The sequence below is a fragment of the Panthera onca genome, chromosome B3 (assembly GCF_046562875.1).
Source record: "Panthera onca isolate mPanOnc1 chromosome B3, mPanOnc1 haplotype 2, whole genome shotgun sequence".
In the NCBI taxonomy this organism is placed as follows: Eukaryota; Metazoa; Chordata; class Mammalia; order Carnivora; family Felidae; genus Panthera; species Panthera onca.
This window is the reverse complement of record NC_138344.1, coordinates 47,980,995-47,998,362: the sequence shown is the minus strand read 5'-3', so window position 1 is coordinate 47,998,362 and position 17,368 is coordinate 47,980,995. Positions and strand designations below refer to the sequence as shown.

Below are 17,368 nucleotides of genomic sequence, written 5' to 3'. Positions count from 1 at the left end.
ATTTATATATTCTGGATATTAAATTCTTTTTTTTTAAGTTTTTTAATGTTTATTTTGAGAGAGAGAGAGAGAGAGAGAGAGAGAATGGACAGGGAGGGGCAGAAACAGAGAGGGAGACACAGAATCTGAAGCAGGCTCCAGACTCCGAGCTATCAGCACAGAGCTATCAGCACAGAGCCTGATGCAGCTGTGAGATCATGACCTGAGCAGAAGTCAGACACTTAACTGACTGAGCCACCCAGGCGCCCCAAGGATATTAAAATCTTATCAGAGATGTAATTTGCTTTTCTAGTCTGAGTTGGTTAGGAGTTATGTGTAACAGAGATGAGCATCTTGTGTCAATCCTACAGGTAGCTACCAGGTAGGTTCAAACATACATACATAATAATTTTCTAATAAGATCTGATCTGCTCTCCTCTCTCCAGAATGAGGGACAGATACTCACAATATAGGCTACTACTTTCAAGACTGCCTTAGAGCTGGGAGGGGATGGAGCAAGGACAAATGAAAAAACTACAAAGCTTTGCTGCCATTTATAAGTTGCCTTTTTCTTGATTCAGCATTCACTTGGTTGCTATGAACCTTTGACTGTTCGAACTGTACCGCCATCAGGAACAAAGTGGCTATGTGTTTAATAAAGGAAGCCTATCTCTGTCTCCTCTTTGAGCCAGTGTTTGCTAAACTTAACTATCAATTATATATGAGATACTTGTTTTTGCTTTTATAAAACTATATATTAACTATATAGTACATGTATAGCTGCTAATTATGTAATTATAAATTGTATAATTAATTATATAAGCATAATAATTTTAAATAACTAACTGAAATTATTAATCACACATAATTATTGATCTGTGGTATAATTTTAAAAAAGACTTCTAAAAATAGGAAGTGACTAAAAAAATAAAAAAATAAAAATAGGAAGTGATTGTCCCATCTCAAGGTAAAAGCAGTGATAAAATTAAACTGTCTTTTAAATATTTTCTTGGATTAAAAAATCATGTGTTCAAAGATCAAATAACAAAGAATCTCATGACTTTCAAAGTCAATTATTTTCAAAATAAATGTCAATGAGCTTTAAAAATTTACCTTGGGTTTTAAAAATTCATTTCTTTTAGATTTAAAGAGGCTAATCTTACTATACATGGTTTTTAATCACTTAGGATGTATTTTGAGTATCACTGCAAACATTTCCTTGATTTGAGAACTGCCAATTTGCAGATGAAAACACTGATCAGAAAACTGGTCCCTTTCTGCACGTCAGTCACAATTCCATCACGGCTTATGCACAAAATTAAAAACTCTTAGCAGTTTTGACACTGCTAAGAAGTAGCATACGCTATTTGAAAAAGCACTCAGCTGAATGACTTCTGCCTTAAATTTGAAGAAAATTTTCAAAAATATAGTATTCTAGATGGGCCATTATTTTCTTTCAGCCCTTTCAATACATGGACTTCTCGTTTTCACTGTTACTTTCAAAATCGAGTTGTACTTCTGATTGTTGCTCCTCTGAACGTAATAGTCTTTTGAGGGGCTGCTTTTGTGATTTTCATAGTTTTATTTATTGTTGGATTTCAAAAGTTTGACTAGGATAAGTACAGGTATAGTTTTCAACATTTGTTGTGTTTTAACCTGTGGCTTTATGTCTTTTATCATTTTTGGACATTCTTGGCCAATATCTCTTCAAAGAGATAGAAAGCCCTTATCTCTTTCAAGCTTTCTTTTGTATTTTTCTATCTTTTTGTCTCTCTGTGCTTCATTCTGGATATTTTCCACTGGCCTGCTTGCACATGACTCTCTTCATCTGTTTCTTTCTAATAAAATCAAATTGAATTCTGTATTAGTGAAGTAAAACATACACAAAGGTGCAAAAATCTTAAACATAAAGTTTATTAAAATGTTGAACACCTTGCCATATGCTTATTGGCTAAGCTCTGCTTCAGTTCTTAACTCTCAGCCATACTTTTGGAATCAGCAAAGCTTCCAAAAGAAATGCAGCTTCAAATGCCAAGCTTACCATTCTGGTTTTCTTCTTTCCCAGATCTGACTTTTATACTTTCTCCAGATAACCTGTTCTCAGAGGGAGCAATTATTGGAATCACTTTGTCTAAAAATTGCTAGAAGTAGAAAGTTCCTCCATTTCATTTTTAGATCAGTGAATTAGACAAAAATATGATGAAATATTTGTTTCATCTTCAGATAACATAAAACCACAAGGGATAGCTCATATGATTGGAGAATTAATGTCCAAAAAGACAGTTTGCGACTAGAACAATACGAAGACATTAGTGGCAATTTTAAATCTTTAAGAATTAGTAAAAGAATTTGATAAAAGTTATAGACCCAGAAAAACACACATGGGTACATCTGTCAAACATATAAATATAAATTAATGAAGTTTAGAATCCCTGAAGGTCACCCATGGGTCATAGTCCTACAGGAAGTTTGGCTCAGTTAAGAAAAAATGTAACAATTATCAAAGTAAATAAATTTCTATTATATTCAACTATGTAAGTATAGGATGGGTATTTAGTTAGCCCTGAGTTTTAACCAACAGCGTGACATGGCTGCTCCTAATAAGTAATTCTGTCTTAGGCAACATTAAGAAACATATTTTAGAACAATGTGGTTAACAGTCCCTCTAGTACGGGTATTAAGCAATACCCTGGAGCATTACACATAATTATGGGGGTAATATTTTGTTAAGGACCAATAATCATGTAAATTATATCTACAGAAGAGAACCAGGATGGTGAAGCTTGAAATTATACTATATGTGAAACAAATGAAGGAATGAAGGATGTTTAACTTATAGAGTAAAACATTTATGGGATTCATAAATATGAAAGGATATCCTAAATAAGCACTAAATTTGTTTGTTTTTTATTAGATAGCAGAAATGAGATAAATTCATGAAAGTTACAAGGAAATTAATTTTGAAACAATATGGGGGAAAGATATTCAGAGTTACAGCTGAATGAAAAAAGAAGTTCTATGGCAATCACTAGAGGTGTTGACCCATAGTTGACCAGCCACTTTCCAGTAATACTGGGGTAGAAAATTCAATTATGTAAGGTTTCACTTAAGAGTAGGATTCATGAGTCTATTTTTTAGGTCATTTAAAAAATTACATTTAGAGGAAAGATAAGAAAGTGATATTTATTTTCACCTTAAACACTACTTTGAATACAACTTCTTTTCTCAAATGAATATATACAGGACTTAAAGCAATAAGCATTTCCAGACAAAATATTAACTAAGTGCAATGATACAAAGAAAGAAATTTCACTTTCAGGTGCCAAGCATAACATAAATAGTTTAAAGGCAAAAACAAAATAACTGAAATTTATAAAGGCCAAGATACCTGTTTTCTCTTACTTGTTGCCTCATCTTCTCATCCTTTAGACTTTCATGTTTTAGTTTGGCCAATTCCATAGCCAATTTTTCTTCTTGTTCAATCTGAAGTTCCCTCAATCTTTTGTTTTCTTCTGCCTGAATTTTTTTAAAACAGAAACTTCAATTATTTGTCCTTCAGAATCAGATATATTTTTTCCTCAAGGAAGACTCTGTTTTGTAACAGAAAACTTCAAGTGCCTTCGGAGCAACAACCATTTGTGTTTTATTTTAAAATACAAAACGCTATTTCAATCAACACTTTCCCAAACATTTTACCATAGAAAATGTCAGATATCTTAAGTAGTAAGAATATTAAAATACACCCTCAAGTAGCATTACTCATTTTCAATAACTACCAATATTTTGTCAACCTTTTTTCTTTGTTCTTCTACTCCAATTTCATTTTTTTCTTTGTTCTTTTTTGCTAGACTATTTAAAACATATCCTAGATATGTCATTACCATATAAGTAATTCAGTATTGATCTCTATCTGATAAGAATTTCATCTCATATAACAACCATACCATTAACATGTCTAAATAACAGTTATTCCTTAGTAAGGTGTAGTCCATTTTCAGGTTTTCCCAATTGTCTCAAAGATGCTTTTAGTTTGCTTTTTCAAATCAAAATCCAAACAAGGTCCACATGTGGCATCTAGTTATAAGTTCTGTAATAGTCATCCCATACACACATTTTTCCCCTCAAGCCATTTATTTGTTGTAGAAATTAGTACATGTAGCCCGTAGAATGTCCTACATTCTGAATTTGACTGATTGCTTCTCCGGGATACCATTTAACTTGTTTCTCTTTTGTATCACAGGTAAAATGGTAGAAGAATCTACAGGCTTAACTAAATTCTGTATTTGGAAGGAATAAGCACATGAAAAGATGTTCACTATCATTAGCATTCAGGAAATGCTGATTAAAATTACAACAACAGATCACTACAAACCTATTACAATGGCTAAAATGAAAAATAATGGAAAACCAAATGTTGGTGAGAAATTGTTTGCTGGGTGGGAATGTAAAATGATAGAGCAACTCTGGAAAACAGTTTGGTAGTTTGTTATAAAGCTAACATACAATTACCATATAACTCAGTAACTTCACTCAAGCATTTATCCCAGAGAAATGAAAACTTATGTTTATTTAAAAACCTATATCCAGAATTGGACCCACAAATGTATGGCTAACTAATCTTTGACAAAGCAGGAAAGAATATCCAATGGAAAAAAGTCTCTTTAACGAATGGTGCTAGGAGAACTGGACAGCAACATGCAGAAGAATGAAACTAGACCACTTTCTTTCACCATTCACAAAAATAAATTCAAAATGGATGAAGGACCTAAACGTGAGACAGGAAGCCATCAAAACCCTAGAGGAGAAAGCAGGGAAAAACCTCTGTGACTTCAGCTGCAGCCATTTCTTGCTTGACACATCTACAAAGGTAAAGAAATTAAAAGCAAAAATAAACTATTGGGACCTCATCAAGATAAAAAGTTTCTGCACTGCAAAGGAAACAATCAACAAAACTAAAAGGCAACCAAAATAATGGGAAAAGATATTTGCAAATGACATACTGGGTAATAAGGGCTAGTATCCAAAATCTATAAAGAACTCACCAAACTCTACATCTGAAAAACAAATAATCCAGTGAAATAGTAGGCAGAAGACATGAATAGACACTTCTCTAAAGAAGACATCCAGATGGCCAACAGGCACATGAAAAGATGCTCGACGTCACTCCTCATCAGGGAAATACAAATCAAAACCACACTGAGATACCACCTCGTGCCAGTCAGAGTGGCTAAAATGAACAAATCAGGAGACTACAGATGCTGGAGAGGATGTGGAGAAACAGGGACCCTCTTGCACTGTTGGTGGGAAGCAAACTGGTACAGCCGCTCTGGAAAACAGTATGGAAGTTCCTCAAAAAATTAAGAATAGACCTACCCTATGACCCAGCAATAGCACTGCTAGGAATTTACCCAAGGGATACAGGAGCGCTGATGCATAGGGGCACTTGTACCCCAATGTTTATAGCAGCACTTTCAACAATAGCCAAATTATGGAAAGGGCCTAAATGTCCATCAACTAACGAATGGATAAAGAAGATGTGGTTTATATATACAATGGAATACTACTTGGCCATGAGAAAGAATGAAATCTGGCCATTTGTAGCAACGTGGATGGAACTGGAGAGTATTCTGCTATGGGAAATAAGTCAGGCACAGAAAGACAGATGCCATATATTTTCGCTCATATGTGGATCCTGAGAAACTTAACAGAAGACCAGGGGGGAGGGGAAGGAAAAATTAGAGAGGGAGGGAGCCAAACCATAAGAGACTCTTAAATACTGACAACAAACTGAGCGTTGATGGGGGTGGGGGAGAGGGAAAAGTGACAGATGGGCATTGAGGAGGGCACCTGTTGGGATGAACACTGGGTGTTGTATGAAACAAGTTTGACAATAAATTATATATTAAAAAATAATAAAAAAATAAAAATAAATAAAAACCTGTATCCAAATGTTTACAGATTTATTCAAAATAGCCAATAATGGAAATAAACAGACAAATGCTACCAGGTGAATAGTGAGATAAACTGTGGTACATCCTACCATGGAGGACTGCTCGACAACAAAAGGGAACGAAATAGTGACACTAGCAACAACTTGGATGAATTTCTAGCAATTAAGCTGAGTGAAAAAATCCAATCCCAATATACTGTTTGGGCCCATTTATATAATGTTCTTGAAACACGTTCCTTATTTTACAATTGCGCTTTAATTCACATATTATAAAATTCACCTTTCACAATTCCCAATTCAGTGTTTTAAAAAAATTTTTTTTTAACGTTCATTTATTTTTGAGACAGAGAGAGACAGAGCATGAACGGGGGAGGGTCAGAGAGAGGGAGACACAGAATCTGAAACAGGCTCCAGGCTCTGAGCTGTCAGCACAGAGCCCGACGCGGGGCTCGAACTCACGGACCGCGAGATCATGACCTGAGCCAAAGTCAGTCGCTCAACTGACTGAGCCACCCAGGCGCCCCTGTTCAGTGTTTTTTTAGTATATTCACAGTGTTGTGCAACAAACATCATTATCTAGTTTCAGAACTTTTTTTTAAGTGGATATTTTTTTTGAAGCAGCTTTGTGTTCACAACAAAACTGAGCAGAAATAAGAGAGTTCCCATATACCCAAAGCCCACACATATGCACCGCCCCACCTCACTATCAACACCCCACCAGCGTGGTACGTTTGTTACAATCAGTTAATCTGCAATGACACAATCACCCAAAGTCCACAGTTTATATTAGGGTTAACTCTTGGTGTTGTACATTCTGTGGTTTTGAGAAACATGTAATGATATTTATCTACCATTAGTTATCATACAGAACTGGTAGATAGTTGGAATCATGCAGTATGAAGACTTTACAGGTTGGATTCTTTCACTTAGTAATACACATTTAAAGTTTCTCCATGTCTTTTCATGGCTTGATAGTTCACTTCTTTTAGCACTAATATTCTATTGTCTGGATCAACGATCCATTCATCTACTGAAGGACATCTTAGTAGCTTACAAGTTTTGGCAATTAAAACTGCTATAAACATCCACATGCAGGCTTTCGTGTAGATGTAAGTTTCAACATTACAGAACAGTTTCATCGCCTCCAAAAAAAAAACAAAAACAAAAAACAAAAAAACACCCATACCTGTTAGCAGTCACTCACCATTCCACATACCCACTAGTTTCTGAGAACCACTAATCTGCTTTCTATCTCTATGTTCTTGCCTATTCTAGATACTTCATTTAAATGGAATCACAGAATAAGTGGCCTTTTTGTGCTCGGCTTCTATCATTTGGTGTAATGCTTTCAAGGTTCATCCATGTTGCAGCATGTATCAGTACTTCATTCCCTTTTATGTCTGTATAATATCCCACTGTATAGATAGAACACATTTTATCTAGTCATCAGTGGATGGGCACTTGGGTTGTTTCCAACAACCACCTTTTGGCTATCATGAATAATATTGCTTTCAATATTCATGTACAAGTTTTTGTGTGAACATGTTTTCAATTGTCTCGGGTTTAGTAGAATTGCTAAGTGATACAGCATTTGCATTTAACTTTTTGAGGAACTGTCCAACTGTCTCCCACAGCCACTACAACATTTTACATTTCCAAAAGCAACGTACAAGGGTTCGAAGTTCTCTACATCGTTTCCGATACTTACTATCCTTTTTAAAAAGAATTAGAGCAATTTTCATGGCTCTGAAGGGATACCTAACTGCGATTTTGATTTGCATCTCCCTAATGACATTATGTTGAACATCTTTTATGTGCTTATTATTCATTTGTGTATCTTCTTTGGAGAAATGGCTATTGATGTCCTTTGTCCATTAAAGAGTTTATTTGTCTTTTTATTGTTGAGTTGTATAGGTAACATTCTTGAAATGACAAAATTATAGAAATGGAGAACATATTAGTGGTTGCCAGAGTCAGGCATGAGGTATGGTGTACAAGAAAGAGATGGTTATGTTTATGAAAGGACAAAATGAGCGACCCTTGTGGTCATGGAGCTCCCCTGGATCATGACTGTGGTGCTGGACATACAAACCTACACGTGTGATAAACTGTAGGGAACCAAATACACACACACACACACACACACACACACACACACACACCAATGCACAGACAGGAGCACAAGTAAAAGTAGGGAAATCTGAACAAGATTGGTGGATTGTATCATTGCTGTTATTTTGCCTGTGATATTGTACTACAGTTTTGCAAGATGTACCATTAGGAGACATTAGGTGCAAGGTATATTGAGTCTCTCTGTATTATTTCTTACAACTGCATATGAATCCACAATTATCTAAATAATAATTTCAATTAACAAAAAGCAACTGCAAGTACTGATGATGACACAAAACAACTGGAATTCTCATACACCACCCGAGGAAATGCAAAAAAATGCAGCAACTCTGCAAAATGGTTTGGCAATTTCTTATCAAGTGAAACATACACCTACTATATGACACAACCATCCTACTCTCAGATATCTATCTAAGAGAAATGAAAATTTATGTTCATATAAAAGTTTGTAATCAAACGTTTATAGCAGTTTTATTCACAGTTGCCATAAATTGGAAACAATTCATATTTTTTTCAACATGCAAATGAACAACTGTGGTACATCCATATACTAGAATACAACAATACCATTCAGCAATAAAAGGAACAATTCATACAACAATACGGAATCTTACATTTGTTTTGCTAAGTGAAAGAAGTCAGACCCAAAAGGTAACATATTGCCTAATTCCAGTTATTTTTATGACATTGTGGAAAAGGTGAACCTAACAGGACATAAAAGAAATCAGTGGTTTCCAGGGATTTGGGGAGAAGGGTGAGTGGCTGACTACAAAGGGGCAGCATGAGGGGACTTTGGGGATGATAGAAGTGTTTGAATGACACTGGGAGGGTAGAGATAGAAATCTATCCATTTGTCAAAATCCATAGAACTACATATACATCAGAGAGAATTAATTTTATAATATGCAAATTTAAAAAGAAATCAACCAGTAAATCCATGCCATGCACTACTACTCAATAATAAAAAAGAATTAACTATTGACAAATTCAACAACTTGGATGACTCTCAAAAGCATTACACTGAGTGAAAAAATCTACTCTAAAGGTCACATATAACTCTACATATATATGGAATCACACACAATTACATTTATATAACATTCCTGAAAGAACAAAATTACAGAGATGGAGAACAAATCAATGGTTGCCAGGCATAGTCGGTGGCAGCAGCGGGGTGGTGGGGAGGGGAGGGCAGTGGTGGTGAAGAAAATATATGACTATAATGAGGTAGCATGAATAAGGTCTTGGTGGTGATACAACAGTTCTCTATCTTGAATTAGGTGGTGGCTGTGTAAATCTACTACACATTTGAAAAAAATGACATATGGGTATATATGCATATTGTACCAATATCATTTTCTAGAGTTTGATATTATATTGCAGTTATGCAAGATGTAACCACCGGGGGAATCTTCTGTATCGTGCCCAATGGACCTCTCCATATGATTTTTGCAATTTCCCAAGAATTTGTAACTATTTCAACATAAAAAAATTTTTTAAAGAAATCAACCACATGTGGGGGGAATAATGGAATGCAGACTATGTCAAATTAACTGTATTAAAAATCAGGGGGTCCAAGATGGCAGCATAGGAAGATCCTGAACTCATCTCCTCCCATGGACACACAAAATCTACAGCTACATGTAGATCATTTGTGTAGGAATGCTGACAATACCGACTCCATCTTTAGCCCTCCATCTTGTTCATGGTTGCTCAATGACCTTTCTTGGGGCTACAGGTTCCATGTAGCCATTCCATGGAAATGAATAATCATACCTTAGAAATGCCCACCAAGACCAAAATAGGGAGAAGGTTGTTTTGGTCTCCCATTAATCTTTTAGAAATAATAGTCTTTCCCCTTCCTGATGCACAGGTGAGGCTGTAAGATCTAATTAAAAGTTAGCTGTCAATTAGACACATTCAAGCTCTCTGCGGTGTGTGTGAACCTTTTGATCTCAGTATAGTGCCCTTCTATGCGTCCCTTTGCTCTATAAGGTTTGTGGACTAAGGTCTGGATTTGGCAGAGAATAACTATGCAGTTGCTGTGAATAGTCAGTCTTCCACCCAATCCCCCTGTCAGTAAGTTACCTGAAGTAAAACACTGTGTAAACTGTATGGAGTGGCCTACTTCATTTTCCGGTCTCCAAGTGCCTTCTCAGTTTGGGGGATACTTCATGTCTCTCCTGCACCTTCTAACAATTTCTCTCTGAAAAGGATCTGAAAACTAGATGAACTGCTTCTCTACAACAAAGGATAAAAGGACCACACTGAGAGGGGTAGAGACACTGTCTTGCCAAAAAACCCTACATCCAATAGGCAGGGAGACACAACAGAGAGGGATCTCACCAGTCCAGCACCTCTGCCAGATGAGTGAGGGGTTGGTGCCCCACATTAGGCACTCCAACACTTCAGAGCTGCACCAAAAATGTCTGGCTTAGAAAACCAACAGGGCTGACATCCAAGGGACCCAAAGTACTATAGGAAACTGAGATTCTCATTTTAAAGGCTCACCTACAGTCTCACTCATCCCAGGATCAAGCACAAAAGCACCAATTTGAAGGGAATTCATTTGCTGATCTGGGGGAATCTGCTGCAGAAGTAAGGGACAGTTGGGACTCTGCCAGAGACAGAGGCAAGGCTAACTCCTTTTGTGTGCTCTCTACCTAACCTGCCAGGGTAGCACACTGGATGCTGCACCCTCTCACTGCCTCCCTGGGGCTGGTGGGACAGGTGGCCTCAGTGACATCCTGCTGCTTATCTGCAGCTGGGCAGTGGGAGCGGTCATAGCAATCCCCCATACCCTGCTTGGACTGGCAAGTGGGAGCAGTTGTGACATTCTCCTGCCACCAACCTGGGGCCATACAGGCACAGAGACAGGGCACTCTCCCACAGTATCACAGAAGCCTTCAGTCACATGCAGTCAAGACATTTCCCCCCTGCCTTTCTGAACCTGGTGAGCGCACCTTTCGGAGCAGGTGTGTGCAAACCACACAGGGAATGCCCTTTGTTCACTTGGCCTTGGTGGCCAAGAGGGCTGAAAGTCCTGAGCTCCAAGGGACTCTTACCATCAGAAGACAGTTCTTGGCAGGCCAACCCCCCAGGGCACTGCACGCCCAGTCTTCCTTGAAAAAGGCCTATTTATCCTGGAGCTCCAGCCTAAGAAAGAGTCTTCAGGTTTCCCACACAAACAGTAGCTACAAAGGCACTCCCAGGGAACATAAGTAGGGAGACATTATTCTTGCCCATCCTGTTGGCCTCACTGCAGCTCAACAAGACCTCCCAGAAAGGAGCTTATATACTCATTTGCAGCCCTGTTTTTACAACTGTTGCCCAGGGAACACCTCCATCTCTAGATCTGGAGGCCAACAGAGTTTACAATTGTAGCCCCACAGGACTGCATATATTTGCATATATTAAAAGCTGCTGCCTGAGGGTCTGGCTTCCATTCAGCCTGAAACTAGGTGCTGAATAAGATTCCTCTCCTTGGAACACAGACAGGTCTTGGCATACCATCAACAACACAGACATATCAAGAATAAAAATCAGGCTGTTCACAGACGATCACAAACGTTCAAGAGACAACCAAGAACTAATCAATGGTGAATGAGAAGTTTCATCATCTACACAAAGCCACTTCTTCAAGACTGAAAGAAGTACTTGTTTTGCCTAACAGAGGGAAACAAACACAGCCAAACAAAATGAGGATACAGAGAAGTATGTTCCAAATGAGAGAATAAGACAAAACATCAGAAAAAGACCTTACTGCTCCAGAGATAAGTAATTTACTAGATAAAGAATTCAAAGTAATAGGCATAAAGATGCTCACCAAGCTTAGGAGAAGAATGAATGAACACAGTGAGAACTTCAACAAAGAGATATAAGATATAAGAAAGTATGAAACCAAAATCAGAGCTGAAGAATATAATAACTGAAAAATACACGAAGAGGGTTATACAGCAGATTGGATAGAACAGAAGAATGGATCAGAGAACTGGAAAACAAAGCACTGGAAATCACCCAGACAGAGCAGCAAAAAGAAAAAGGAATTCTTAAAAAAAAGATGATAAATTAAGAGATCTATGGGACAAAATCAAGTGAAATAATATCTGCATTATAGGGATACCAAAGGAGATGAGAAAGGAAAGAGGCAGAAAACTTATTTGAAGAAATAATGGCTGAAAACTTCCCTCACCTAAGGAAGGAAACAGACACCCAGATCCAGAAACCCAGAGTTCCAAGTAAAATAAACCCAAAGAGATCCATGCCAACACACATTATTATAAATATGTCAAAAATTAAAGAGAAAATCTTAGGGTGCCCTAGGTGGCTCAGTTGGTTAAGTGTCCAACTTTGGCTCAGGCCATGATCTTGCAGTTCATGAGTTTGAGCCCTGCATCGGGCTTTGTGCTGACAGCTCAGAGCCTGAAGCCTGCTTTGGATTCTGTGTCTCCCTCTCTCTCTGTCCCTCCCCTGCTTGCACTCTGTCTGTCTCTCTCTCTCTCAAAAATAAATTTTAAAAAAATTTTTAGAAATTAAAAAAAAAAAAGAAAATCTGAAAGCAGTACAAGCAACTTGTTGCAAAGAAAACCCCACAAGGCTATCAGCAGATTGCTCAGCCCAAGCTGTGCAGGCCAGAAGGGAGTGGCATGACATATTCAGAGTGCTAAAAGGAAAAAACTTCCAACCAAGAACACTCTACCCAGTAAGTTTATCACTCAGAATTGAAGGAGAGATAGTTTTTCAGATAAGCAAAAGCTAAAGGAGTTCATCACCACTAAACTGGTTTTTCAAGAAATGTTAAAGGGATCTTTTAAGTTGAAAAGAAATGGCACTAATTAACAACCAGAAAACATTTGAAAGTAAAAATCTCTCTGTAAGATTTAATATTTAGTGAAGGTAGTATATAAGTTAACTCATAAAGTTAGTATGAAGGTTAAAAGACAAAAACAGCAAAAGAAAACTACAATAATTAAGTGATACATAAAATAGGAGATAAAATGTGACATCAAAAACATAAAATGGGGGAGATGGTAAAAGTGTACTATTTTGGAGTAAGTTCAAGTCGATATCAACCTAAAACGTTGATAGGATGTTATATATGTTGTATACATAAATTATCTCACAGTAACCACAAAGCAAAACCTTACAGTAAATAAGTAAATAAAAAAACTAAACACAACACTAAAGAAAGACAATGAAACACAAGGAAAGAGAGAAAGAAAATGGAACAGAGAGGAACTACAAAAACAGCCAGAAAACAATTAACCAAATGGCAATAAGTACAGATCTAACAGTAATATTTTAAATATAAATGGACCAAATGTTCCACTCAAAAGACAGCTGGCCAAATGGATTATAAACAAACAAACAAAAAACAAACAAGACTCATCTATATATTGCCTGCAAGAGAGTTACTTCAGAAGTAGGGATACACACAAGCTGTAAGTGAAGGAATGGAAACAATATTCCATGGAAATGAAAAGAAAGCTGGTATAGCTATACTCATATCAGACAAAATAAGCTTTAAAACCAACACTGTAATAAAAGACAAGGAAGGGCATTTCATGATAAAGAGGTCAATCAAGCAAGAAAATATAAAATTTACAAATATATATGTATCTAATATAGAAGCACCAAAATATATAAAGCAAATATTAACACACCAAAAAGGGGAAATCAACAATACAATAATGGTAGGGGATTTTAACACCCTACTTATATCATCTGACAGAAATAAGAAAATCAATAAGGAAACATCAGCCTTAAACAACACCTTAAACCAGGTGGACTTAATAGATATATACAGAACATTCAGTACAAAAATAGCAGAATACACATGCTTCTCAAGTGCATATAAAACATTCTCCAGACCAGATCAATGTTAGGCCACATAAAAAAGAAAATCTAAATAAATTCAAAATTGATATTATATCAAGCACCTTTTCCAACCATAATGGTATGGAATTACCAATTATCAAGAAGAAAACAACAAAAATGTGAGAATTAATCAGCATGCTACAAAGCAACCACAAGAGCATCGAAGAAATAAATACCTAGAAGAAATGTTTAAAAAATCTACAGCCAGGGGCACCTGGGTAGCTCAGTCAATTAAGAATCAGACTTTGGCTTAGGTCATGATCTCACCATTTCCAAGTTCAAGCTCTTTGTCAGACTCTGTGCTAACAGCTCAGAGCCTAGGCCTGTTTCGGATTCTGTGTCTCCCTCTCCCTCTCTACCCTTCCTCCCACTCATGCTCTGTCTGTCTCTCTCTCAAAAATAAAAATAAACATTGAGAAAAAATTTTAATTAAAGAATAAAATTTTAAAAATTTGGAGACAAATGAAAACAGGAAAATAACATCAAAATGCAGCAAAAGCAGTTCTAAGAGGGAGGTACACAGCAGTACAGATCTTTCTGAAGAAACAACAAAACCCTCAATTAAACAGTCTAACTTTGCACCAAAAGGAACTATAGTAAGAATAAATGAAGCCTAAGGTTAGTAGGAGGAAAATAATAAAGATCAGAGTGGAAATAAATGAAATACGGACAAAAAAAGACAATAGGAAACATCAATGAAACTATGAACTACTTCTTTGAAAATATAAATAAAAATGGGGTGCCTGGGTGGCTCAGTCAGTTAAGCATTCAACTACTGGTTTTAGCTCAGGTCATGATCTCACAGTTTGTGAGTTCGAGGCCCAGATTGGGCTCCATGCTGACAGTGCAGAGCCTGCTTGGGATTCTCTCTTTCCCTCTCTCTCTGCCCCCACCCCCATTCATTCTCTCTCTCTCTCAAAAATAAACTTAAAAAAGAAAATATAAATAAAATTGACAAACTTTCAGCTAGACTGTGGGGGACCGGGCCCCAGTGCCAGGCTGAGACCCGGTCGAGCAATGTTCCCTGTTGACTTAGCCAACCCGGTGGTTCCCCCTCCCATTTCCCCACTTTCAAGGGCATACCAAAGCCTTGTCAAGGCTGAGAAAGTTAATTCCTGAAGCCTGTGGTCTGCAGGTGTTGGCAGTAATGCTACCTCCCTTTTTCTACCCCGAGTCAGATAGAAACAAACATGGGAATTGTGTTTTGCTAGCAATCTTATCAACAAGGTCTTGTTGTGACCCGTCTAGAAAATGCACAAGAAACACAGAACTAAATGTTTTGGTTGGCAGCGATTATGTGAAACCTGTTTATTCTTAGAATGGACTGACCCATAAGAGTCTGGATATAAAAGATTGTGTACAGCAACAATAAAGCCGTCACTTGGGCCATCAGCCCAGGGGACCCTCCTGTTCCCAAACTTTCTCTTCTCTCTCTTTTTTCTTGCATTCCCCTACCCTCAGGACCCTGACCTCGGTGTTTGTCGCGCCAGTCGCGACACTAGACTTACCAAGGAAAAAAGAGAGAGGGCTCAAATACATAAAAATGAGAAGTGAAAAAGGAGTTACAACTAATACTAAAGAAATGCAAAGGATCATAAGAGAGTAATATAAACAATTATATGCCAAAAATTAGACAAACTAGAAGAAGTGGATAAATTCCTAACACACGATCTTCCAAGACTGAATCAAGAAGAATTCTTGAATCAAGAATAAAATCAACATACTAGTAGGGAGATTACTAGTAAGGAGACTGAATCAATAAAACCTCCCAAAAAACAAAAGTCCAGGACTATGTGGCTTTACTGGTTAACTCTATCAAACATTCAAAGAATTAATATTTCCCCTTCTCAAACTCTCAAAAAACTGAAGAGGAGGGAACACTCTCACTGCATGTCATGAGGCCATCATTATCCTAATACCAAAACCAGACAAGGATGCCATACAAAAATAAAATTACAAGCTAATATTCTTGATGAACATAAATGCAACATTCCTCAACAAGATATTAAGCAAACCAAATTCAACAACATATTAAAAGGACCATACACCATGATTAATGTGACATTCCAGGGATGCAAGGATGATTCAACACCCCAAATCAATCACTATTATACACATTAACAAAATGAAAGATAAAAATCATTGATCATTTTGATTCAGGAAAAGCAGATTATGGAGAGAATGTGCCTCAACATAATTAATACCCTTATGACAAACCCACAGTTAGTTTCATACTCATTGGTGACAAGCTCTAAGATCAGGAACAAGACAAGAATGTTCACTCCATCCCCACTTTTATACAACATAGCACTGGAAGTCCTAGCCATAGTAATTAGGCAAGAAAAAGAAATAAAAGACATCCAAATTGGAAAGGAAGAGGCAAACTTGTCACTATTTGCAAATAACACAATACTAAAGACTACACCAAAAAACTATTAAAATAAATCAATTCAGTAGTGATAAGACACAAAAAATACATAAAAACCTGTTGAATTTCTACACATCAATACCAAAAGATCAGAAAGAAAAATCAGAAAACAATCCCATTTACAACTGCATCAAAGAGTACAAAATACCTAGGACTAAATTTAACCAAGGTGACTATATACTGAAAACTATAAGATACTCATGAAAGAAACTGAAGAAAACACAAATAAATGGAAAGATATTCTGTGCTCATGGAGTAGTGGTATAAAATGTCTGTACTTTTCAAAGCAATCTACAGAGTCAATGTAATTCCTACCGAAATATCAACACCATTTTCACAGAATTTGAACAAATAATTCTAAAATTCATATAAAAGCACAAAAGAATTAAGATAACCAAAGCAATCTTGAAAAAGAACAAAGTCAGAAGTGTAATGCTCCCAAATTTCAAACTATTATCACAAAGCTATAGTAATCAAATCAGTATAGTATTGGCATTAAAAACAGACACATAGAGGGACTCCTGGGTGACTCAGTTGGTTGAGTGTCTGACTTCTGGTCAGGTCATGATCTCACTGTTCATGAGTTCGAGCCCCGCGTCCATCTCTGTGCTGACAGCTCAGAGCCTGGAGCCTGCTTCAGATTCTGTGTCTCCCTCTGTCTCTGACCCTCCCCCATTCATGCTCTGTCTCTCTCTCAAAAATAAATAAACATTAAAAAAATTTTAAAATAAAAGCAGACACATAGATCAATATAACAGGACAGACAGCCCAGGAAAACCCACACATATATGTCAATTAATTTAGAACAAAGGAGGCAAGAATATACAACGGGGAAAAGTGGTGTTGAAACTCTTCAAGTGCTGCTGGGAAAACTGGATAGCAACATGCAAAAAAATGAAACTGGACCACTATCATACAACATATACAAAAATTAACTCAAAATGGATCAGAAATTTGAATGCTAAGACCTGAAACCATAAAAGTCTGAAAGGAAAACATAG

General features: G+C 36.9%; 1 protein-coding gene across 1 annotated transcript in view; it reads right to left on the bottom strand.

Moving 5' to 3' along the window:
• MNS1 (meiosis specific nuclear structural 1) overlaps nucleotides 1–17,368 on the bottom strand; it is a 47,767-nt gene that overhangs the window by 25,263 nt on the left and 5,136 nt on the right. The window contains exon 3 of the mRNA XM_060618449.3: nucleotides 3,368–3,495. Within this exon, the coding sequence (XP_060474432.3) occupies nucleotides 3,368–3,495 (128 nt within the window). The remainder of the gene's footprint in view (nucleotides 1–3,367; nucleotides 3,496–17,368) is intronic.